Below are 26076 nucleotides of genomic sequence, written 5' to 3' on the forward strand. Positions count from 1 at the left end.
AGAGGCACATTCGTCACTTGCATAATCAAACCTAATACACTGGATTATAGAAGAAACTGACAATGTGTCTTACACTTGCATATGTTTCCTATTTCTGTCACTTTGAGAAGATAATTACCAACCAAATTAATACTTACTATCGGAATTTAACAACTAGGTTTGGAAATTTATACAGAACGATGCAAGATAAATGACACCAAAATGGTAGGACCACTGGGGACTTTTGTCTATTTTCTAAATTAGCTGGCTCAACCACATATTTGCTGAAGGAGGAGGGTGCCCAGAGAGAAAGATTTCTGTCAAGTTGATCACCAGTATTTTATAATTAACTGTTTTGTGGATTTTGCATAATAAGAAACATGCGTTGGAGAGCCCAGTAGATTATTTTATGCTCCAGTGTTGAACTACCAGTAAAAGCCAACTATTGTACACTTTCAGTGCTGCTCACAACTATTTTACTTTGAATGCGTGTTTGTCTTGTCTGAACTATTGATTATCTGAATAGCTCTTTGTCGCAGAGCTATCAGAAAAGACAAGGATGCTCTTCTGAAGAATTTTAGCATTTAATCAAAACAGTAAGGCACTTTTAGAGAAGGATTATAAACACAAGGTTACATCTCAATCTAATATATGAGACTCTTCAATTCATTAGTATGCCAGTGTGACAGTTTTATCCTTCTCGCATCAGCTTAATGGAAAATTTGTGCATTTCGTTTAAAACAAACCTCCTGCAACTATGATATTTGCTAGCTTTCATTGCAGTGGAAAGACTTGGAAAAAAACAGCATTATCATATTCTACTTATAGAAGTATTATTATAGTTGTTTTATTATTATTTTATTACCTTGTCCTTCATCCCCGAAAGCACCCCCAAGTGACTTCCAAATTAAAACAAAGATAATTTTAAATTACCTACAACAATTATTATTTAGTGTTTTTATAGTATTTATGTGGGAAGCTAAAATATGATTTAAATAATAATAATAATAATAATAAACTGGTGTCCTTTCACATGGAGTAAATGACAGAGCAGGACCAGGAAATACAACGAAGAGTAAATACAACAAAGAGTCTTCAGTTTTATTTTTGTCTTGCAGGTTTACCATGCAAGACCATAACCCAGTCAGTAAGTGAGCTTGAAAGTTTAAAATAGCTGAAGCTTTTGCGCAGATACAAAACATGAAAATGGAATAAGCTACAAAGAGATTGTATACTCTAAGGAAGAAAAGTATTAAATATTGTTATCACCCCATTCTCCAGTTTAATACAAGCCCAAGTTAAATATGTAGTAGATCAACAACTAATACAAAATACTGACAGACAAAATAATCAAATCTGCTTTAAATGGCATCCCTAGGTTGGATCCAGAGAAAAGCAGAGGCTGGCAGAAGCTGACTTACCTACCCCGCTCCATCCCCCCACAGTTCCTTCCATGAGCAGAAAGCAGCTCTGGAACCAACCCATTGACAACTAACAGGTTACCAACACATATATAAGCAAGCAGTTTAGCCTACTCCAAGACTCCCTTGAAATGCACTAGGCACAGAACACAATCAACAGTTCAGAAACTAATTTGGATTTTTCAAAATGCTATTCAAAACCAATTTCAGGCTGTAATAATGGCTACAATATATTGCAAGTAATGCAACGAATGACTGATTAGGCCAACTAAATCAGTCTGTGTTTACTGCGAAATATCTGGCATACATTTAAATATTCATAAACTAGAATAGTTTGCAGACTCTTTCAGTATGACTTTGTGATAATGTTCATATGAAGTTGGTATTGTTTTGTGAAGCCTAAACCAAGAAATTGGGAGAAATAAAACAGGGAGCACAAAACAAGAGTCTATAACCAGGAAAACTCAATGCATCATCAGGAACATATGCCCCCCCCCAACAACATCAAATTAAAGGAATCTGTACACCTTCCTAGCTGAGCTCAACTTGCCTCTCAATTCCCATAGATGATATTTGCATACAACAATAATTCAACATGCCACCATATTTTACCAGCATTTTAATGCAACCTTGTATTTAACTCTTTGTCTGGTAGCTACTGGCAACTTGGAATTCCATGCTGACTGCACCATTTTTGGCCACTTGGTAGAATGCAATATTTTAGTAATCTGCTAAGCGGCTAGCAGCACACATCTCCATGCTCCTCACCTCTTATTAGGTTAGTAAATAATTTTGTAGGTGAGTAATTTTTATTAATGCTTTTAACAATCATGCTTTTCCAGCATAGCAGATCTAATAATACTTTCCCATCATAAGTGGTAGCCAACACGATGCCCTCCAGGCAGGCCTGTGCAGAGTGAGGGGCAGTCAGGTCTTGGAGGGCTAAACTGGCCGGCAGGCCCCACCAGGGACCAGCTGCATTTATGTTTGAGTTTATAACTTTATTCTGACAATATGGCTGCCCTGGGCCTCAGACAAGTTCCGCATGGGCCTGCCTCCAGGTACTGTTGGGACTACAACTTCCGTTATCCCCGGTCATTTGACGCCATGAGTGGGGCAGATGCAAACTGGAGTCCAACAACACCTGGAACTACTCCTATCTTTCACCATCCTCAAGTACAGAATACTTTTTTCACTTCTTAAATAGCAAACTGATACCCTTGTGTTCATGTCCTCCTTTATTCAGTCCAAAGCATCCCTTTGCAGAGTTGATGACACAGAGTATTGACCCAAGTTATCTTCTTTAAGATAAACTTCAATTACAGCAGCTACGGCAAAGATGCAAGTCCCTAATATGCAAGCAGAAAGAGCTTAAATGTGTGCATTTGAGAAAGAGCAATACTTTCTTTGTGCTCCATGGGGAACTGTGCTGGATGCTCCAGAGTAGACCAGGGCTCCAGAGTGGAGCCAGTCCCTGTTGAAAGCATGGCTTACATTCAGCACTAAAATTAAACTGTATCAGGGACATGCCCTTCCATCTCTTTGGTCCCATTCCCAAAGAAAAGCAATGCAAAGGCATTCAAAACTGTATGGTCTGTATTGTAAGGATAAAGAAAAAGGCCTGGACAACAAAATAAATATTAGGTGGATTTCTCCTCAAAAACCTCAGCAGAAGAGATGCAACTCTTTTCCTTTGTATGTCCAACTGCCGCTGAACTACTGCACTCCCAAAAGCTATCGCTTACTGGATGAACAACTTGTCGCGTTAGAATGTAATTCAAATTTAAGTTTATGAGAAAAGAAATATAAGCATTACTCATCCTTGGTTTCTTACAAGATACTTACCTTTTCCTTTTTAAAAACTAAACTTTGTATTATGTTTTTAAGGCTACTGCTTCTTTGAATTGCTATCCTTAACCCCATGAGGACTTCAAAGGAAAGAGCCGAGAACTGCAATCCCTGAAGTGATTCATGCTACTTTCTGAATCTCTCATAGTTTTACCCCCTGGAGCTTTTATTTCTTGATACTTGGGACAAGCTTGTTATTCCTACACACACACAATCTGAATTAGAACAAGATGTAAAAAATACTATGTGAACCTGTGTAGGATCTTATATATACCAAAGGGGGGAAAGATATCCCCCCCCAAAAAAAAGTGGCCAGGGAATGGGAGGGAAAACAAAGTAATGCTTTTCAAATCAGAGATCATCTCACATACTATCACTGCCTCAACTGCAATCCCTGTAATACTGCAGAAATTTACTGAAGGGGAAAATGACATTTTCATTTAATATTATGATGCTAAATTGCAGCTGCCTGAATAATAAAAAGAGTACCTTCTACAGGTGAAACAAAGTGATGCAGTCCAAAATTGTACTTGATTCTCTGGAAGGGCCTACCTTTAATATTTTAATTTTTTTAACAAGAAGTGCTTAAAACAGGTTTATAAGTTAGATAACTACATGCTAAGCAATTTTATTATCAATGGGTGGTATCCAATGGGAGTCAAACTCAGAGCCGGTCTATTCAAAGTATTACTAATGCATATCACCCATAATGGTATACTGCAATTAACTGGTGAGCATTCAAGAAAAATAATAATAATTTTTCCTTCTTGGTTTTTCAGCATCACTTTTCCAAAAGTTAGGGACAACATTCATAATTGATTGGGGTTATAAAATACTTACAAAGCCAAGATGTTCTCTACAATGCCTACAATACACACAAAAAGCTATCATGCTTAGGACTTGAAGACGACCAGGTAGACAAACAACCAGCAGAAAAAGGATTGCATATAAAAGGGGAGAGGATTAACAGTTTTTCAAGCCTATAGTTTGCCTCTCATTATCACACAGCTATCTCAACCACTGGAATTTGACATCTAGCTCTAAGCAACCAAATTGGAACAACTGAGATACAGACAATAATACCAAACTGCATAGATGTGATCAAATTGTGCACTAACCTGCAAACACGGGCAGGAAAATACAGCTTCTGCCAAGATCGACAGAGATATCTGGAGTGGTCGATTACACGGATCCAGTCTAGCTCGTCCATGGACACCTCAATATAATAGGAGTAAGACCTTTGAACAGCAAATTAATTAATTGAAACACTGAGATTATCAATGCACCATCTTTATACAGTATACCTTATGTATCCTAGTGAATGACTATGTTAAGGTCACATGAACTCCACTACACAACATAAAGCCAAATATTCAATAAATTACACCTTTAGTGGCAATATAACAAAGCATTAGCTTTTAAATGTAACCAAGACTACAGTTCTTACACATATTTGCATGACAGGTACATCTCAAAACTGAAATATAATTGCATGCTAAAAATACTTTGAGATCTTTTTAATGGCAAAATTCACAATCGCAACAAAATGAAGTAGTCTTCCTTCAGACATGATGGAACATTAAATGCAGACATTTAACACACCTAAAGTCATAAAAAAGTAATTTGTATTCCTATTGCATCGGCTAAATTTAAACCTGAACCATAGTAGTCATTCCTGCTACAACATCAGCAAGGTAGCGTAGGAAAGATTTAGCAGACTATAAACATCAGCACAGAATAAATGGAGACTGAAAAGGGAAGTTTATTTTGTGTTATATACTATTTTCCATCAGATTTTGGTCAACAACTCTCAACTCTATTACACCTCCTATTTTAATCCACTATATTATATACATCTCTCTGCTATCTTATTTTACAAATTAATAATTCTGCTCTATTAGAAGCTTGCGATTTGCAACAGTATCCTTGTTTTTCTTATACTAGATGCTGCTATTACTATTAATATGTGTCATTGACCAAATCCTCTTGCCCAAAGGGTTGGGCTGTAAGATTTGGTCAGTGGGTTTACTGTATTTTTCACTCTATAAGAAGCACCAGACCATAAGACGCACCTAGTTTTTGGAGGAGGAAAACAAGAAAAAAAATATTCTGAATCCCAGAAGCCAGAACAGCAAGAGGGATCGCTGCTTTCACTGCGCAGCACTCCCTCTAGCTGTTCTGGCTTCTGGGATTCAGAATATTTTTTTTCTTGTTTTCCTCCTCCAAAAACTAGGTGCCTGCATTCGCTCCATAAGACGCAGACACATTTCCCCCCACTTTTTAGGAGGGAAAAAGTGTGTCTTATAGAGCGAAAAATACGGTAATTATCACTTGTCATGGGCGATTTTAACAACTCAAGTTGCTCTGCTCTGCAACTTGAGAACATCTCTGTCAAAAGCAATTAGCTTCCCTGGAAGGAGCTGATCCCAGCAGGCTGTGCATTTGGTGCCAAATTTAAGAGACATTGAATATAAACTCCGCTTGCCTAAAAATAATTGGGACCATAATTAAATGTTTTCCATTCTTCCTTTGCAATCACAGCTTTAACTTCCCCAGACACCTGAAATCATGCATGACATCAGGTGAAGGGGGGTAGGTGTAGCTTGGGGGTAAGGCCAAATAAAGACTCCCTGGAAGGCCTAATTAGGTCTGCAAACTAGAGGTTTCCCAGTGCTTTGTTAAAGTAATTATATTAATGTATAGATGTGATCCTGTAGTAGCCTAAGAAAAGGCATGGTTGGTAAACTGAGTATGACTTGGAACTCACCTGCTATCACGATCCCATAGCAGTATACGTATATGATTAATTATTGATGGCTGACCCAATTTAATTTCAATACCAGAACGGCAGTCATCATCAATGGGGTGTCGGGAAAATCCATGATCCAAATCATAATTCTGTGTGTCTCCATCTAACAAAGCAGATTTCAATTCCCCTTTCACTACCTGGGCTCCATATTTCATAGTGGCAATGTTCTCACCTGGTACTGGAAGAATGGGAATAAAAATGATGCTTTAAAATTATGCTCTTCTTGCACATTATGCTCTTTATTTACAAAAATGTGGAAACAAATGATATTAAAAAGTCATGCAGAAAACAGAAGGTATCTAAAAGGCTGACATTACGAAGTGTCTAGTGACTGGTTAAAGGCACTGTCCTGTCATTAAGAAGATAAGGTGAACCTTGCTGGGTCAGGCCAGTGGTCCATTCAGTCCAGCATCCTATTCTCACATTTGGCCAGCCAGATGCCTATGGGAACCCTACAAGCAGGACCCCCTATGTGTATATGTGTGTGTAGAGATTTGCTTATTTTCACCAAAACAACAATTCAACACAAGGTACTTATGATTAACTCGCATTGGAAGCAATAAAATGGGACACGGTCAGGAATATCACATGTCCCATTAATTTTAAGTGGACTTGGTCATAGCTAATTTCTACTGGACTGTGTCCAAAGTGTTCAAAAATATTTCTATTACTGGTAAACTTTATATTTATATAAGACGCACAAAATACTAATTCCTTTGGAAAACAACATCATTTAAAAAGTGGCTCAAGCGTACCACTGCAGATTTGCAGCCTCCTCGTGACAGTCAGTTTAGAGGAGGGCAGTAGGGAAGGCATTAATTTATTATGACTTGTAACTGTCTAAATTTAAGGAGGTGCAATATTTCTGATATATTCAGGATAGAATGAATTTTAGGAATCTTTTGGGACAAGTGTGTTTTTAAGCAAGTAACCAAAGTTTCCACCAGCAGAAGGACACTCACACTACTGCTATTTCCCCTCGTCTTCTCCCTCTTGCCAACTTCTTGCGTGCCTGTTCAGCAGTGCCTCCAGAACAGAGTATACTGTGTCATGAGGATGGGTTACAACATGAGTGAAGAAACACTCAAAACCGAATATGAACAATGTATCCCTCCCTACTCCATGACACAAACCACACTGTTTACCAACACCCCCAACTTCTGGAGAGACAAAGAAAAATATTGGTTGCACAGGTGGTCTTCTACTCTTGCAACCTTTGAATACAACACAGTAGATCTGAGTGTTTTGCCATTCAACCAATTTGCTGTAAACAAAGTAACCTTATACAACCTCGTGAACACTTATATAGCCTTGTATTTCTGTTAGTAAACATTTACTCAGCATCAATAGTTAGCTAAGGAAGTTTTTAATTACAGTGGTGCCCCGCAAGACGAATGCCTCGCAAGACGGAAAACCCGCTAGACGAAAGGGTTTTCCGTTTTGGAGGTGCTTCGCAAAACGAATTTCCTATGGGCTTGCTTCGCAAGACGAAAATGTCTTGCGAGTTCCTGTGGGGTTTTTTTCCTTTCCCCCCCCCTTTTTCCCAAGCCGCAAAGCCGCTTATCAGCTGATCCGCTAAGCCGCTTAACAGCTGATCGCTAAGCCGCTTATCAGCTGATCCGCTAAGCCGCTGATCCGCTAAGCCACTAAGCCGCTTATCAGCTGATCCGCTAAGCCGCTTATCAGCTGATCCGCTAAGCCGCTTATCAGCTGATCCGCTAAGCCCGCTAAGCCGCTAATAGCGCTAATCCGCTAAGCCGCTAATGGGCTTGCTTCGCAAGACGAAAAAACCGCAAGACGAAGAGACTCGCGGAACGGATTATTTTCGTCTTGCGAGGCACCACTGTATAAGAAAACATATAGGGTCATTTCCCTGGAAATACGGAGGCTTACTTAACATGCCCCTATAGTTGAGGTCCATATCCCGACTTTCAGATCGAACTTTAATAGCATCCAAAATGGCATCAGGCGACAGCAATCCAGAAGGCCTTACAACATTTAAGAGCTCTGTCAAACTCATCAGTGGCAAGCGCACTGCCTGCATGATTTCCGCATGATTTTCCTTCGGGTTGTGTTTACACCAGTTCATCAAAGCTTGGAAAATATCCTTCTCAGGTGCTGCAAATGAATCCCTCAGTACAATACTGAGAAGAGCTGGCTAAGAAACAAGGAAAGATTAATGTAAATACAATTTGAAAACCAAACACAGCTGGACTCCCTGGCATCCCACAGTTCACATACACGAGTGGCCACTGGAGCCACCTTTCATCACAAGTTTACTTATCACAAAGCTTTTATTTACCATAGAAACTATTATGTCCACAATGAAATTCTGATCCTAGGGTAGTTTACAAAAGGTTAACTAAAACAACCCATAAAATTCAGCTAACATTATAAAGCCCAATAACTAAAAATGCAAAGATCATTACAATATTAAATACAACATTAATTCATAATAACCCTCACACTTTAAATAATCTGATCAATTCCACCAAAGGCCCAGGTCAACAAACGTGTCTTAAACTGGAGCCAGAAGCCCAATAATATAGTGGGTATCAATGCCTTCAGAGGGAGAGAATCCTACAGGGCAGGGTCCCACTACAAGAAGTCCCTATCCCATGTCTTCACCAAGCGACCCAAACCCACCAGCCACAGATCTAGGTCCAGATGGCACAAGATATGATTGAAGAAACTTCTCACAAGTATGTGGGAAGAGGAGAGGGTAGGGTAGGGGAAGCACACAACATCTTTCTCAACAATTCAAGAAAGCTAACATTATTTACTGGCTAGTATTCACCATTCTTTACTCATATCTGATATATAACTTATATGGTATGGGTACAACTTCGCAGCCAAAGATGTAGACTTATGATCAAAGTTTCCCCACTAAAAAAGCCAGCAAATTCTAAATGAAGCAGTATGATAATATTTGTAATCTGCCTAAAAGGTAGGGCCTACCCTTTATATACAGTAAGCCCACAACTTATGTGTATTAATCTGGTGTGCATTCAGCTTTGTGTGCTTGCAAAATAAAAATTACCAATTAAAAAGAGGGCTGAAAGGGAGCAGATATTGGGAAGAAAAAAGACTTTCACAATCCCACCTACCATTGAATGCAATGTGTTTTGACTATATGTGATTTTGGCTTTAGGAATGATCCCTGAAATATAACCCCTGTGAAGTTTGCAGGCTTACTGTGCCCTAATTTAGACCACAAACACCAAAAATGTAAGAGAACAGTGCAATGGTATCAAAAGCAGAGAACAGAAGAACATAATACTAGCACATTTTCTTATCTTCTGGGCACCTTCAGCATAAGGTGTATGAAATGTCTCTTTAAACAGATGAAACTACATTTGAAGATGCTTGTTTCCTATACTAAACAATATATTCAAAGTTATCTCCTAAGAGAGTGTTAGGCAGAGCTGTGTTCAAAGAATCAACAATATAGCATCATCTTCAGAACAGCTTCAAAACAGCTTCAGACTTTTACTACATGTTAAAAATCAAGGTTTGAGTGCTAAACCTTAGCCATCTTACAAGGATGCAGAATGACTTACAAACCCACATGGTATTAATTATTAACCTGTCTCCTTGGGCTTCTGCTTTAATTTTCAGTAACATATTGATTCTTTACTGGCATCTTTTCTGATCTAATCATGTCTTTTGTATAATTGACTTTTCCATTAAGAAAAGGTTGTAGGAATCACTGCACTGCATCTAATTCTGTTATCACAATCAGTGGATTTCTCAATTTTATCTCTCCTCTTTTTACAATTTATATGTTAAGGCTAGGCAGCATTATAAACAGTGATATTATACCAGCAAGCAAAGAATAACCAACTGCTGATTACCAACTTTACCTTTATTTATCATGGAGACAATTATGTTAATAATTAAATTTCCAGGAGGGGGCACAAATTCTCTTACAGTGGAAGTTATTGTGTGTCCCAGAGGTTTCATTCAATATAAAGGTAGCTTGTTTCCAGCCCCTAAAGTCTGCTTTGTTCTTCTCCTCCAGATGTTACTGGACTTCAACTCCCATAATCATTTACCATTTGCCATGCTGTCTGGGGCTGATGGGAGTTGTAGTCCAATAACATATGCAGGGCACCATGTTGTCTACCACTGACACAGTATAGCAACTCTACCTCCCAAACATGAGAGCTATTTTCAGGTATTGTCTTCATGTTTTCAAAAACAGTTCTGTGAAGGGGACAGCACCATGGCACAGCCAAAACAGTTGTGATGGTCCCATGGGGAAGACTGACATTTATGTGGTAGAGAAAGGAGAATACATGGGAAAAGAGATTCACAAGCAGTGAAGAATCCCCATGGACTCCAATGGGAAGCCCACAGGAAGATCACAAAAAATAATAATTGGTGGAAGTACAACTCTCTCCCCTCTGATCTGAGTCTTGGTACTATCCCAAAGAACTCCAACCAAGCTTCATCCAAGATATATAGAAAATGGAAAAATAACTACACATGGAATAGAACATTGCAATCCATGAATACTAGAATGATTTCCGGGTCCTATTTCCAAAAAAATTTACACAAACATAAAGAATAAAATGGGACTGTTATTTTTTAACTGAAAGCTTAAAAAACTGATACATACCTTAGAAAGTGACAGAAAACCTTCACTGGAGAGCACCTCTTGAGCATTTCTGTCCATAAACATGCAGCACATACATGTAAGCTTGGGAAGCAAATACAGACTAGCAACGTCGTAAGTCATGCAAACGTTCTGAATGTTAAGGATGGTGCAAAGATACTCAGAGGTGGAATCTTCCAGTTCTGGGAATCCATATTTATGTGCTAAACTGAGGAAGTCTAATAGGACCTCCTCCTTCTCATCTCTTAATGTGGCACGGCCTGTGTAAATATATTTTAACAACATTGTAAAGGCCTCTGCAGTGGTGTCTTGGAGAGGGATTTCTGCTTCAGGCTGAGATTCACGCATTCCGCCATATAATAATGCTCTGTACAAGGGGAGAAAGAAACAATGTAAAAAAAACTTGTATTCTGGTAAGAGAGACCTTAAGTAAGCCTTGAAGCATATATTGTAGAATACGGCAAACACAACTGTCAATAATTTCATTTGAAAGTTAAATCTATGCAATTTTAAGAAAATTATAGTTGGTCCTTAAAGTTAGAAACTATGACCTTAGCTTTGAATGTGAGCACTTGCTATGAGATATTAGAACAAACATTCCAGAGTTCAACTGAAATTTACTTACAACGGATTATCAGAAGCAACTGCACAAAAGGAAGTGAACAAATTGTTTCATTCAACACATGCAACAGAGTGTCCGGTAAAACATCAAATGGAAGGTGCAGTATCTACCGTATTTACCATGATGTTCTTGGGAGTCAATAACATTATACTATCTGCAGTGCTTTCCTGAACTTTACCCATAGAAATCAGTTGGTCACTCATTTTATATCATTTTGATTAGGGTAGCAGTATACTGAAAACCAAACAGGTAAACAGAGCGTGCTGTTGTATTCTATTTTACATCATCACACATAGGATTATGTGGAGGAAGAGAGAAGGTAGAGCTAATTTTCTTCTAAGATATATATTCTGAGATTACTGTAATCAACCACCAACAGTATTTTTGGGAGGGAGATTCAAACTTCAAATATTTTCAAAAACCAACTGAAAGCAGAGAGAGTCTATCTGCTGCCAATCAGTAAGCGTCTGATATGCGCCAACAAAGCTGATCTTACGGTTTGGCCAAGGCCATGCAGAAGAGGCAGTTATTCAGGTAACGCTCTGCCATTCCACTACCATCAGAAAACATCAGCTGAAATCAACCTTAAGAACTATATCTGCTCAAATACACACACAAAAAGAAATATTGGGTGCTACCCAGCTGTGGCTGCCCATGAGCAGAACAGACTTCTACTCTCACAGTGGTATAGGGGAACACTCCAGTGTGGATTTGGTGAGTGTATGGCATCTGCAATATGGAGAGGGAGAGGAAGCAGAAGTCTGCTTGTGGAACACTGGATGTCATCCAACGTAAATTTCTTTTTAAGATAACCTTACTATGAGATTTTAGATCTTTCTAAAAATAGATAATGAATAGAAATTTGTCTAGGATTTTATCAGGGACTTAACCATAAACTATGGTTAAGGCAATCACACCTACCCAAAAGGAGAATAGATTAAGGTTCTGTAAGAAAATTTCAAATTGCTTGCCTAAATTTCATCTACCACCAGACAGAACACAAAGCAAATGTTGGGAGGTGGAGTGGGTTGAAAGGAAGACAGAGTTGTTTTTCACAACTGTAGGAGAAAGCATAAAACTCTATTTCTAAAGATAAGCAAGGAACAAATAAAATGTGAAATCTCACATCCAACAACATAATTCTATCTCACGTTGTATGAAATGTAAATACACACATTTTACCGCACTTCACAGTAACAATGTTTCCTGGGGGAAAGCATGTATAGTGTGTGAACGTCCTGAATTTTAGGTCTTTAACAACCAACATCCATTCTGGATACCTATGCAGTGAAGGTCAAGATATGACAGCATAATATAAGTATTGTCTCACAGTTAAAAACAGTGTACCGTAATAGGTGTTCAGAAAGCTCCCATGCACTGAGCAGATGAAATCAGTTTACTTTTAGTAGTTTCTATTTTATCTTGCTTAACCAGAAGCTCTAAGTATATCTGATAAGAAGTTATACCTCACCTGAAATATTGGCACCTCGCTGCCAGAATCACTCTGTGTGCAGGAAAACGTTTCTTTTCCACTATAAAGGTAACATCACTGTACTCCTCCCCATTCATCAGAACACCAACATGATCGGACAGAATGTGAACATGGTCTATTTCACCTACTGCTGTGTAAGGACGGAGTGGATGGCTGTTACTCATCTTGCAGGAGGGTGATATATCCTACACCTATAAAAATAAAGCATAAATAATATGAAAGAGGGACTCTCCTCTAAAAGTTATTTTAAAGTTAAGTGATGTACATCCTTTCATCAACTGATTGATACAAACACTGTTTGGCTACAAGAAAGTCCCAGGTTTAATGAAAGCAGATGTCAGAATGTAACACTGCCAATCTAACTGTTCCAAATAAACAAGCCCTTATAAAGCAAATTAGAAGAAAATCATTATGTTGTAGGGTTTCCACACAGTCAGCCAACTCACTAATTATAATGCTCTGTACAAGTTAAAATTGATTCTGTAACCAGGGCAGATCAATTAGGAACCATATAGCAGTGCTCAAATTAAATATTGAAATCTACACCAAGAGTTTTCATCCATAATTAGCGAGAATATTAGTATTTATGACCTATTCTCACAGGAGCCTGATTAACTCTCCAAAACTGAGATCACAGTGATTTTCAATTATTAATATAGGAAGCCTTTTCAACGAATCATGTTTTATAAGACAGATATACTATTAAGTCCTTGAAAAGCTCTCCCGGGAAAGTATCAATGCCCAGTGTGCTTTCAGACTGAAGAGGCTTTTGTGGAAAGATAAACCTTCTGCTCTTTACTTGCAAAGCCTAAAAGACTTCTCAAGGGGAGACATGGCATTTGCAAAACATATGCTTTAGCTACTTCGCTCAGTTCATGATACCCACACGGTGCATAATTTGAAGCTGCTTTTATTTTTAGCACCCACTTTGGGGAGGATAGAGTACCACGCACATTTAAATAAATTATAAAGTTTCGGAACATCTAGAATAGCTATTTAAATATTTTTCTCTCACACCTTGTATTTCTTCATTACACAAAAATTGTGTGTATGAGAGAGCGAGTGAGTGAAAACAATAGATTTTAACTTTTTAATATGGCTTTTACTATATTATACATGCAACCAGAGCCAATGCTCATGTGGAAGATGAGGTTTCTGGCTACCCCTGCACTTGCAGGGGTAGAAACAGAAGGCAAAACAGTAATAGGGGTTTTAAAAATACCAGGTGAAACCGTTTTCAGAAAAGTAATCTAAGTGATACAAAATATATCAACAATTTTTAGAGTCAACTATTTCAAGAGCTACTGAAAAGCCAAACACACTTTGCCCTGTTCTCTAACTTTGCAGCGATGCCAGTACTTGAGAGGTGAGCTCTACCCACTTCCAGACTCACTAGGACCAAGAGTTCATCTTTTAGCCACTTCTCAATCTGACTGTTGTTAAATCTGCCTTGCTATTTTTCAGAAACAACAAATGGTTCAGAATGCAACCACAGAATGTTCACTGGGATGAGCCACAGGGAAGCTGTCTTTCCTTTGAATTTAATCACACATCTAAGTTGCTGGAGGAAAACTTGTGGCTCTTCAAATGTTGCTGGACTAAAATGCCCCATTTTTCCTCCCAACACTGGCCAGCTGACTAAGGTTGTTGAGAGCTGAAATCCAGCAACACTTGGAGAACCACAGGTATCCCACCCCTACTTTTATATCTTCCTCAGGAGCCCAACTCTAGATCACAGGAGAGGGCTACCCAAGACAGGGTACTGGAAGACCTGTTCCCTGCTTTGAAGGCCTTTTTCCACCTGGCCTGGGAATGTGGGGCCTGGACTGATTCCAGCTGCAAAAGTTGAAGCTGCTGAACAGATTCTTCGGCTGAGGTGTTTGGGGGTTTTGCTGTAATGGGGGGGGGGCTGCTGCTGTTGGTTTTTTGTATCTTTATTTTAGGTACTGATGTAATTTATGTGGAAATCGTTCAGTTTGGTTGTGTATTTTTTATGTTTAATTGATTATGACTATTATGACTATTATTATTATTATTATTATTATTATTATTATTATTATTATTACCTATCTGGCTGGGTTTCCGCAGCCACTCTGGGCGGCTTACAATGTCTCTAAAAACATAATAAAAGCATCAAGCATGTTGTAGTTATGTATTGTTTCATGTCGTAAGCTGCCTTGAGCATGGTTTGAATTGTGGAAAGGCAGTATACAAATAAAATTATGTATCCATGTATGTATGCATGTCTGTCCAAATGTGACAACAGGACCGTGCAACTCCTCGCCTTCTACCCAAGTAGGCTGATGCCAAATTAACACTACACTTTTTCATAAGCCTTGGCTGCTTTTGGTAAGTTTTTCTGCTGTTTATTGCAGGAATTATTAGTTGGCTTTCATTCTGTTTTTGTTTAATGCATTTTTGTTGTTTTAATGTGTATATGTGAGTCACCTTTCCAAATTTCCTGGTTCAAAAGGCAGAATATAAGTTTTTAATAACTAAGAACCAGTGTTGCACAATGAATACCATGCTGGATGTGAACTGAGGAAGATCTGGATTTAAATTCCCACTCAAGGGATGAAGCAGATATCTTGATCCAGTTTATCTCCACCACTCAAACATGCATTCCTCCCCCCTAACTCACAGGTAGTTCTGAGGCTAAGATGAATAGCTCAGTGCAAAATACCTTGAGGTCCTTGGGAGAAGGAAAAGATATAAACGTAAATTGAATTTTAAATACACATATATACAGAATAAAATTAAATCAGATTCATGTTGAGCTGTCCAAAGGCATTCGTGGAACAGAATTTGTGTCATGTCAGCAAGTAGGAACAGCAAATCTTACAGGATAAACTACTGAATAACAGGAAAATGACTTAGAGCACAGCTTTCAAAACTGTGTCGCGACACATTAGTGTGTCAGCTGCAATGTGTAGGTGTGCTGTGCAAACACTCCCCACACTCCTCCCGAGGCTGGAAAGGGGTTAGTTTAACCTCCGGTTTGCTAGTAAAATTGAATTAAGGTAAATGTAAAGGGACCCCTGACCATTAGGTCCAGTCGTGACCGACTCTGGGGTTGTGGCGCTCATCTCGCTTTATTGGCCAAGGGAGCCGGCGTACAGTTTCCGGGTCATGTGGCCAGCATGACTAAGCCGCTTCTGGTGAACCAGAGCAGCGCACAGAAACGCCATTTACCTTCCTGCCGGAGCGGTACCTATTATCTACTTGCACTTTGACGTGCTTTCGAACTGCTAGGTTGGCAGGAGCAGGGACTGAGCAATGGGAGCTCACCCCGTTGCAGGGATTCAAACAGCCAACCTTCTGATCAGCAAGCCCTAGGCTCTGTGGTTTAACCCACAGCGCCACCCGCGTCCCTCTAAAACTGAATTACTGGGTCGCAAAATGATGCATGTCTAAAAAGTGTGTCACCAACATGAAAAGTTTGGAAAGCTCTGACTTTGTGTAACTGAGGATTTTCAGTGTGTGCATGACTAAGGCAGGGTTGTTGTGGAGGTGCACATCAGCAGCACTGGGCAGCTGCCCAAGGTCTCAGGAGGGCCCACCAGCACTACCTGATGCACTACTCAAGGATAGTGTAGCTGTCTGAGCAGGAGGGAGTTCCAGAGCTCCACAACTTGAGTTGGGAAAGCAATAGGGATCATTGTAGCTTCGGTCCCTAAGCATTGCCATATGTCCTGGTCTGAAAAGCACCTGATGAGTACCAGAGGCCAAAACAAAACTAAGTATTATAATCATAAGTGCAGAAAGTATTTTTTGCACTGACTTAATCTCAATACTATAAAAAGGAGTGGCACCTTTGAAAGACTTCTGTCTGCTTTCATTTTCGTTTCTTTGACTCATTTTAGTTGCCAAGCCCTGTTTATCTGTTTCAGTCTATCAAGTTACTGCAAAAAGGAGAGTTCGTGCAGCATAGTGCCTAAAATAACTGAAGAAGTTCAAATCTACCTCCACCCTAACCTCACTTGTTGATTTTAAGCCTGTATCTGCCACCTGGAAAGAATCATGTTGATCTACCTTACAGAAGATACTAGGCCCAAAACATACCATGCAGGCAGTCCAAATGCAATTGTTAAGTTAAACCATAGGTACTTAACTTGGATTTATTATGTTGTTCAGCATTGTGAACAAAAAGGTCTATACAGGATTTCTTTGAGGATAAAATGAACAGAGAAAGAACCAATGAATACTGCTTTGAGTGTATAGCTATTTTTAAATGTCCATTTAGAGCTCAGGGTTATGAATGGGTCAGAAATTTTCAATTTATTTAATTTAAATATTTATAAACCACACTTTCATATACAATATCACAAAGGCAACATACAGACTAAAAGCACAATACAGAAAAACAAGAAAAACATCAAATTGATGATAGTTTATACAGGGGGAGGGAGTGCTTGTTTTGTTTCTTCACGCAAGTCATTAAGCTTTACACAAGTTGTAAATCTAAATAAAAAAGTGCATGCAATGATAATTCTGTTACGGCAAAGAGTGCATATGCACTGTGTTCACATATGCATATGAAAAACTGTCATGACAGCTTGGATTCAAATGCAACAAAAGGAAGACAAGCAATTAAGAGATTCAAAATGGTAATTATGTAAATAACTCCTTTCAGAAACTATTATAATAACCAAATTATTACAAATCAGTCTTATACGTGGAAAACAAGAAACCTGTACAAATAACTGAAACAGATGCAAAGTAGATGCCACTAAATATACAACAGGAATACATGAAAGATGGCGTTCTAATGAAAATTACACAGGTGCTCTACAACTGGTAACTTTGGGTCTATTTGTAAAATATCTGAGATTGTGGCTTTCAGAATTAAAATCTCTGCACAACCTGGAAAATGGAACACCACATTGTAAGTATCTACAATTTCCAAGATAGAAACACTGACAGGTGGAGGTAATGACAACAACAAAATTACAAATTCACTACTCTGATGCCGTTTCAATGCATCCAGACTGAAGCAATTTGCGCACAATTTGTAGTATAGTTACCGTACTTACAATGATCGTGTTGACACACCAAACCATAATTAAGCATTGTGTGGATGAGCTGGAACAAATTCAAGCATGTACTGTACTGCCTCCTTGCCCTCCTAATTTAGTTTCACTTTTACATCTTGGTTTGTCATTGCACTTCTAGATAGCTATAGAAAAAGCAGAAAGCCCTGCTCTATACTGAAGTTGGTAACAGAAGCAATAAGGAACCTGTGCAAGCAAAACACTAGTTTCAAAAAGTTTTATTTTAAAAAAAATTAAACCATCCTCCACCCAATGGGTTCCAATAAGCACAATTCAAAGTGTTGGTGCTGACCTTTAAAGCCCTAAACGGCCTCAGCCCTGTATACCCGAAGGAGTGTCTCCACCTCTGTCATTTAGCCAGGACACTGAAATCCAGCACCAAGGGCCTTCTGGCAGTTCCCTCACTGTGAGAAGTGAAGTTTCAGGGAACAAGGCAGAGGGCCTTCTCGGTAGTGGTGCCCACCCTGTGGAACGCCCTCCCATCAGATGTCAAGGAGAAAAGTAAATCTACAACTTTTGGAAAGATTCCCTATATATTGAAGTTTTCTAATGTTTAATGTTTTGTTACATTTTATATATGGCTGAGGCAACCCAGTCAGATGGATGGGGTACAAATAAAATAATAATAATAATAATAATAATAATAATAATAATAATAATTACTATTATTATTAACAAACACACAATATAACAAGACAGTACAGCATCTTCATACAAGTTATAGGACTGGGGAGCCAATGGTCCAAATCATCTCTCAGCTATGAGCATCACTTGGTTACCCTGGACCAGTCTCTCAGTCTAACTAAGTGATGTTACAATGATAAAACAGAGAGGAGTAGGAACCATATATGCAATCTTGAGCTCCTTGGAGGAAAAGTGGGATATAAATATAGCAAATAAAAATAAATTATATTAAAACCAAAAGCTCAGCTGATTAAAATCGGATTAACCTTATGCCAAAAAGATTGTAGCTACGGTGCCAGTCAAACCTCCCTGAAAAGAGCATTCCAAAGTCCAGGTGCCACCACAGAAAAGGCTCTCCAGCAACTAGCACAGATACAATTCCCAACCCAAGAACAGCACTGTTCTTGTGGTATTTTTCTTTTACTGTACTATTTTTTGTTGGGAGTCGCCCAGAGTGGCTGGGGCAACCCAGTCAGATGAGGGGCATATATATATAATTATTATCATTATCATTACTTAGCACAAACTGCAAGGAGGGAAATGGGTCAAGGCTGCAATCCTACCCCCAGCTATGCAGAAGCAAGCCCTTCCTTGTCAAACCAGGGAGCCTACTGCTAATTTTTTGTCAGCACCCAAAGAAAGCAGCTACGGGCAGCTAGTGCAGCTTGAACTGCACCGAATTCCTGTTAAAAATAAAAAGTAAATGTTTGTGCTTCAAAGACAGGCGTCCAGAGCATCCTCAGATAAGAGGCCTGCCTGTCCCTGTGAAAACCCTCAAAAGCATACTTTCTCACCCACCACGCCTGAAGGGTCCAGGAAGACCTGCCCCGTATCCTGGGGGCGGGGAGGGCTGCAAGGTCAGGGGCAGCCCCGCCCCCATGCAACGCCAGGTGCGCCCACCCACCCACCGCCCATCTTGTCGCGAGGCCACCGTGGGCCGCCAGCGAAAGGCAGGCGGCGCGTCCGCCGCCCACAATCCCGGCCTTACGTTTCTCTGCCTCTTTCCCCAACGACCCCAATAGAGAGAAACGCACCAAGACCCAGGGAAAGGACAGGCTCCCACCCCGCCCCACTTCCCCAAGCACCGGACCGGTGGGGGGTGGGGCGGCGGGGAAGGGGAGGGAAACCGGGCCCCGCCCCTCAAGGGTCCGCCCCCCTCCCCACCCGCCGGCCCGAGCGAGACGGCGCAGGGCGCAGGCAGCCCAGTCCAGCCCCCTCATCCCTCCGCCACACTTACCGGGCTGGCGAGCTCGAGCGCGGCCCCCTCCCCCCCCTCTCCTACACCGGCTGTCGCGTCCGCGCGTCGGCCGGCGCGCTGACGTCACCTAGCAACGACGCTCCCGCCGGCCCTGCGCGCTGACGTCCATAGCAGGGTGCAGGAGTGCGTCAGCGAGATACTAAAAAGCTTAGAAGATCCTTCATACCTGGTTGGGCCAAAGACACAAACATACGTGGCGATTCAGTTCTGGGAAAAGTGTATAAATGGTTTCCAAACACTCAGTCTGTTTGCATTTATTTACTTATAGCTATGAGTTTTCCTGGGAGACTTTTAAAAAATAAAATAAAATAAGGATTTTGTCAGAATGGCAGAGGCCCAAGAGCCTCTGCTCTACGGGGAGCTGGCTTCAGGCACCAGAACAACTCTGCATTGCAAAGATGTCTGCAAACATGGCATGAAGGCTGCCAGCACCAACCCGGCCTTGTGGGAATTCCTTGCAGGTGATCGCAGTGCATGGAAACTGACAGTCAGGTCCTGTAGCCACAGCAGTGACCAGAGGAGGAGGCACCACTGGGAAGAGCACAGAAAGGACAAACACCATTGTGCATCTGCAGCAGCAGAACCAGACGCCTTCATATCTCGTTTTCGCCATGGCCTGCTCTATAACTCTCTTAACAACCTTCACCCATGAAAGCACACACTTCCATTGTCTCCTGAGACAGACACCTGCCAACCCTACATGAAAACACACACACACACACACAAAACAAAACAAAAAAAAACACTGTCAGAAAGTGAATGTAGAAGCCAAAGCGCCTATGGACTTGGGCCTCTGCCATTCTGACAAAATTCTTATTAAATAGCCACAAGAAAACTTCTAGTTAAATCTTTACGGCCAAGAAAAGAGGCCCAGATGCCAAATATTCACTTGGGAGTTTTAACAAAACAAGTGGGTTTTCTTATTGAATGGCAGAAGAGCCTGCTTCCAGAAATGTGTAACATGACAGATATGGAAAGGCCCTACTGTAGCCTAGGACCAAAGCCTAAAGGCACCCCGCCCGCTGAGAGATGTTATCATAGCTTTTGCTGACTATTCTATGAGGATCTAATGACAGCAACAAGGACAAATATGAGGAAAAACAAGTTATGTTTTTACAACTTCTGAGCACTGAAAAACCCTAAAAACATTCAAACCAGCAATTGAATTACTCACAGCAGCTGGTATAAAACAAGCAGGGCATCCTTTTTTCTAATCCTTGAAACTGATGGCATGCAAACCAGAGCTACCTCCCCAAAGGGCATGAGCATGACACACATATTTACTTTATTGAACCTGTCTATCCTGGGGGGAGGGGGAGGAAATCAAGGCAGGAGATACTGGTGACACTGGCCTGTGGGAAGACAGTCCCGTAGCATCACCAAGAAGACGTTTGGGCACAAGCATAGGTGCTAACTCTAAGAGGCCAAGACCCTTTTGGTCCCCCAAAATTTGGGCTGAGCCACCCCAGCCTCCACTGCAGCTGCTGCTGCTGTGTGAAAGCAAAGGTAAGGCTCCCAATTCCCCACCTACCTCCTCCTCTTCTGGGGCGCCCTCCCTCCTCTCCTCCCTTCTGGCAGCCTTGGCATGGACCCATGAGCCCCTTGCCACTGTGGGGACTTAACCACTATCACTGCTGGCATCTAGGCAAGCAGATGAGAGGGCAGTGTGCTGGCTGGGGCTGCTGTCATCCCTGGTCTCAGCCTCTAAGCCCCAGCCCAAGCCCCACCTCCCTTGCCCAGCTGCTGGAGCCTCAGAAGTGCCCAGTGAGGGCATGTAAGCTTTCCACATCAGCCTATTCATGTTTAAATGCAGAAAGGCACATACAATCACGGGCCCATGAGTATAAAATTAAGATTGTTTTCACGGTGGCCCACATCTTATAAAAATTAGGCCAGAGAGAGAAATGAAATGCATTTCAATTGATGTTAGATGGTGTGTGTTCAGTGATCTCTCCCTTCTGGGTAAGATGGTCCTCAATGTTGGCAGTAGGGAAAATGAAGGTACCCTCATTTGTTATACAGAGACCCTCATTCAGAACATCTAGCCCAGTACAAACTCTGCCCCCTCTGGTTCACAGTTCAGTTTGTACTTGAGTTTCGTTTTCAGTCTCTGCAATACCCTCCTTTCACTAACACCACAGAATACTGGATACCTAACCCACCCAACCTGCAAAGAAGCAAAAGAAATCTTTAAAACACTTAGCCCGGGCTAAATTAATTAAGGCCCCTTCATAAATGGCATGTCCTACCTTTCCTGCGTCACCAACTGCACTCCATTTTACTGCTAAACTTGAAAGTGAATGTATGCACCACAAGTCATAAAGTACTGGACATGTGAAAGCTTTCCAGCAGCAGGAACTTCTCCAAGTTCAAATATAGCACTAAGCCAGTGTAGAAGCTCAGTGCAAGTACACACTCAAATATGCAAACACTTTCCTTCTAACTCAGGCATTCGCAGCTTGTGACCCAACATGCAGCAGCTACATATACAGCAATCTGCCAGGTGCCTCTCACTCTCACACACAACCAGTTTTACAATTCCAGATGGCAACGAAAACTATCTTCCTGTCTTCTGTATTTTTCTCATCTGCTAAGAGATTAAACAGACATGTCATGTGAAATTTAGGAGTGACTCTTTTATGAATCCTAGTTTGCGATTACTTCTCTGCACATTAGAAGCTTCTTTCTTCATTAGACGGATGAAGGCTTCTCCCTAACAATGTTAGGAAGCAAGTCCATGAGGCAGCATACCAAAAATAATTTTTATTCCAGCTCTAAATGGGCTGTACTCAACTAAGTCCTACTTAGAGTGGACCAACTATAAATAAGGAACCTTAATCATGCCCATTAACTTCAAGGGGTCTACTCTTGAGGAGGACTAGCTCTAAAAACCACCCAGTATATCCATAAACATGCAGATATGTCCATTTATTTACATACGCACACTCTATGAAAGTATTGATGTATTTTAAAACATTAAAGCATTTCTTCTATCAATCTCATTCTTGGTACTGAGGCTCTCCATAGCAAAGCTATATTTTTTTCTGATAAGTCTAATGGATCCCATATTGAAATTGATCCAGACACCCCTTTGAAGAGCTTCCCTGTCTCAACCTGTCAGCTACATAACACCTAACTCATGGCCAGTGTGGTGTAGTGGTTAAGAGCAGTAGATTCGAAATCTGGTGAGCTGGGTTCACGTCTCCGCTCCTCCACATGCAGCTGCTGGGTGACCTTGGGCTAGTCACACTTTTCTGAAGTCTCTCAGCCCCACTCACCTCACAGAGTGTTTGTTGTGGGGGAGGAAGGGAAAGGAGAATGTTAGCCGCTTTGAGACTCCTTCAGGTAGTGATAAAGCGGGATATCAAATCCAAACTCCTCCTCCTCCTCCTCTTCTCCTCCTCCTCCTTAACTTACAACCCCTTAGGTTGAATCACTTTTAACTTTACTCCTTTGGTGAACAGATCTAATTAATGACCTCAGTAAAATGTCCCACTTAGCACACAACCCCTGGAAGTGTGGATGGGAGAGATTCTGATGGGTTTCCACCATCAAGTACAAACAATCTTATTTCACAGGCATTTGGGGTGAACCAGTGAAACTAGCTTTGAATGACTGTTAATGGACATACATTTTTGTAACGGCTATATTACATAGACAAATCTATATAATAACGAAATGTCTGATTCCCCTTAAACAATATTTTAATATCCAAAGGTCTTCCACATTCTCAGAACAAGTTTTTTGGCTCAGCTGATGGGGCCTCTTTCTCTTATTATTTTTATTCTTGCACGGTGTTATCTAAAACACAACCAAAGGTTGTGGATTTTGGTGGATTTGCAAAAAATTCCAGAGCCAGGGCTGATATAGCCAATTGACACTCTTAATCAATAAATCTCAGGTCAAGCCACATCTGCACTACCTAAAAAAAACCCTGCATAATGTCACTTGAGTTAACCCTTAGAAACAGATGCAACAAATCCAGCACTTCTACAACAGGCACGCACACTTTGGTCAACATCATGGCAATACTAAAGTAGACAAACAATTCAAAAAATGAGGTAGATCTTACTTGTGAAACATTAATGTGATTGAACTGCCTATCCTAGTGCTATCACAATTAATGTACAGTAGTTATATTTGAAGTGCAAACACTAAATCAATGGGCAAAAGTCAAGTGAATTTAACACAAATCCAGGGAGCTAATGCAAATGCTAGCTTAAGAGAAAGCTTTCTCCTCACAAGTCATTAATTAATTGCAATGGACACTAGATTTTCAGACTTCAGTATTAAGCAGCACAACAAAACTTACAAAAAAATCTGCATTGAAGAAATCACACACTAATTGACTTACAACAGTGGTCACATAGAAGCTGCTGAAAAAATAACCATTAACTCCATAGGTGCTTCAGATATATTGAATTGGATATCAGTGGCACCGTCCTAGGCATGTTTACTCAGAAATAAGTTCAGCCATGTTCATTAGGATGAATTCTCTAGCCAGTGTTTAGGATTTCAGCCTAAAGGCTCTTCACTGGCTGTGACCCACTGTATGTGCAGTGTTTGCAAATGACCTAAGCAGCAGCCACAGCAGTGTGCAATTAATGTGCTCTTAGATACTAATTGCACCAACTGCTTATAGTACCTAAGCAGATCAGTGGTTTTCAGTGGCCTCACAGTGGCTGCAACTGGTCAGTCATTTAAATGGACCCTGGTGCTCCAAAAGAAAATTACAGTTGGCTTAGGTAAAGCTATTCATAAATGTTTTAAGTTATTATTCTCTTTCAATGTAGAAATTCTTTGGAGTGTACAATAGAGGCTTGACATTAGAAAACTGTGGACCAATGTCCTTTTGCTCTTAGCAACTGTAGGTAGTCTACATGCACTGCGGTTTTCAGACAGGGCTCTAAAAACTATGACATGATACAGCACCTAAGAAAGCACAACTGTTACGTAATTATTAGTTCCAAGTCTTTTCCCGAAAGGATTCAATAGCTTCCACTGCTAACAGCGAGATACTAATTGCTCAAAGTGAGATATGAGGACAAGAAGGTGGGGGACTGGAACTCATTTCCATGTTTTGACAATCTCCATTTTTAGCTAAATAGGAGGGGGGTGGAATGACTGAGTGAAGCTATAGCTTGTGTTAGCCACATCTGTTGTCTTCACAATTATGCAGCCTACACACTAACACTGAAAAGGCAAGTGTATTTCAGATTAATGATTTCCCTTCCCATTTGAGCGCTCTACCCATGATTAAAGCAAATACATTTTAAATGTGTTTATACACCCCCTATGGGGCTTTAAAATTATGCTGGCTAGAAGTAGCAAACTTTTCAATTATGTATTATAGATTAAAAGACATTATTAAAGATGCCAGTAAGAAGGTTGCTTATATACATTACCTTGAACTGTCACCGAAATATTCAACTCCAAATAAGTTTTCAAAGAATCATGAAGCTTAACTTAGCCAAGAAACAATAAACATGTGATAAACTGAGAAGCACTGCCCTGGCCGATGTGTTCCTCCTCAAGCTCCTGAACCAGGCACAACTCTGCCCTGAACAGCAACCCCACCCCTAGGCTACCTCAACTTCCAGGACTATCTCAACAACCAGTTCTGTGCTAACCAAGAGCTGCTTGTATAAGGCAGATTCCTTCTGTCCTATGTGAAGTGACCCAGACAAACTCAGCCCTGGCAGCAATTCTGTTCACAGTCATTACAGTTGTTCCTTTCCTCTCAGGGAAGCAGAGTATTCTGAAGAGTTGCATGGGAGGGTGCCAAAAGAAGAGGTTTTTTGGGGGGAAGGGAAGAATGGTGCAGGGCACCTTGTTCCTCATTTACATATTCTCCCATGTGTTCTGACAAAAGAAGGATGCACAGAGTTTTTAACTTGAAAATATTTTTATTATTATTATTTGATGTCAACACTGCACTCAAGGCTGGTTAATCCCAAAAGGAGATCTAAAGTGCTGCTAACAATGCCCCAATTAACAAAGACAGTTGAGTCAGGGCTATTCGGCAAAGTGTGGATTGCATAGTCTAAATGTGTCAATACAAAGTAAACACTGATGAAGACCAACTAGTTCATGTGTCAGTTTTGTAAACCTTGGGAGAGCTTGGAAACAACTAGAAACCCACCGAAGACAGGTAAAGAGCAAACAGGTGGTACATTAACATTTCAGACATCTAGGCTTTAGTTTATGTTAGAGCTACTGTATACCAAGACAAAATTGATATTAAGAAGAAAATACACGTCATGCCACCTAGCTCCTGAAGGGCAACTGTGGGTG

The 26076-nt window shown here is 40.5% G+C and overlaps 1 protein-coding gene across 5 annotated transcripts in view; it reads right to left on the bottom strand.

Moving 5' to 3' along the window:
* BTBD9 (BTB domain containing 9) overlaps positions 1-24170 on the bottom strand; it is a 150461-nt gene extending 126291 nt beyond the window's left edge. Inside the window, exons 1-7 of one of the 5 annotated variants that reach the window (XM_083604542.1) lie at positions 19762-19824; positions 17823-17965; positions 12769-12980; positions 10679-11042; positions 7951-8215; positions 6016-6235; positions 4367-4486 (exon numbers count right to left, since the gene is read on the bottom strand). In XM_083604542.1, coding sequence (XP_083460668.1) covers positions 4367-4486; positions 6016-6235; positions 7951-8215; positions 10679-11042; positions 12769-12953 — 1154 coding nt within the window. In that variant the 5' untranslated portion in view covers positions 12954-12980; positions 17823-17965; positions 19762-19824. Of the gene's footprint in view, positions 1-4366; positions 4487-6015; positions 6236-7950; positions 8216-10678; positions 11043-12768; positions 12981-17822; positions 17966-18132; positions 18454-19761; positions 19872-22031; positions 22118-24094 lie in introns of those variants that run through there. The other 4 variants (XM_083604543.1, XM_083604541.1, XM_083604540.1 and 1 more) reach the window with 4 other exon arrangements.
* Positions 24171-26076: the final 1906 nt, after the last annotated feature.

This window comes from Podarcis filfolensis (genome assembly GCF_964270895.1).
Source record: "Podarcis filfolensis genome assembly, chromosome: 3".
In the NCBI taxonomy this organism is placed as follows: Eukaryota; Metazoa; Chordata; class Lepidosauria; order Squamata; family Lacertidae; genus Podarcis; species Podarcis filfolensis.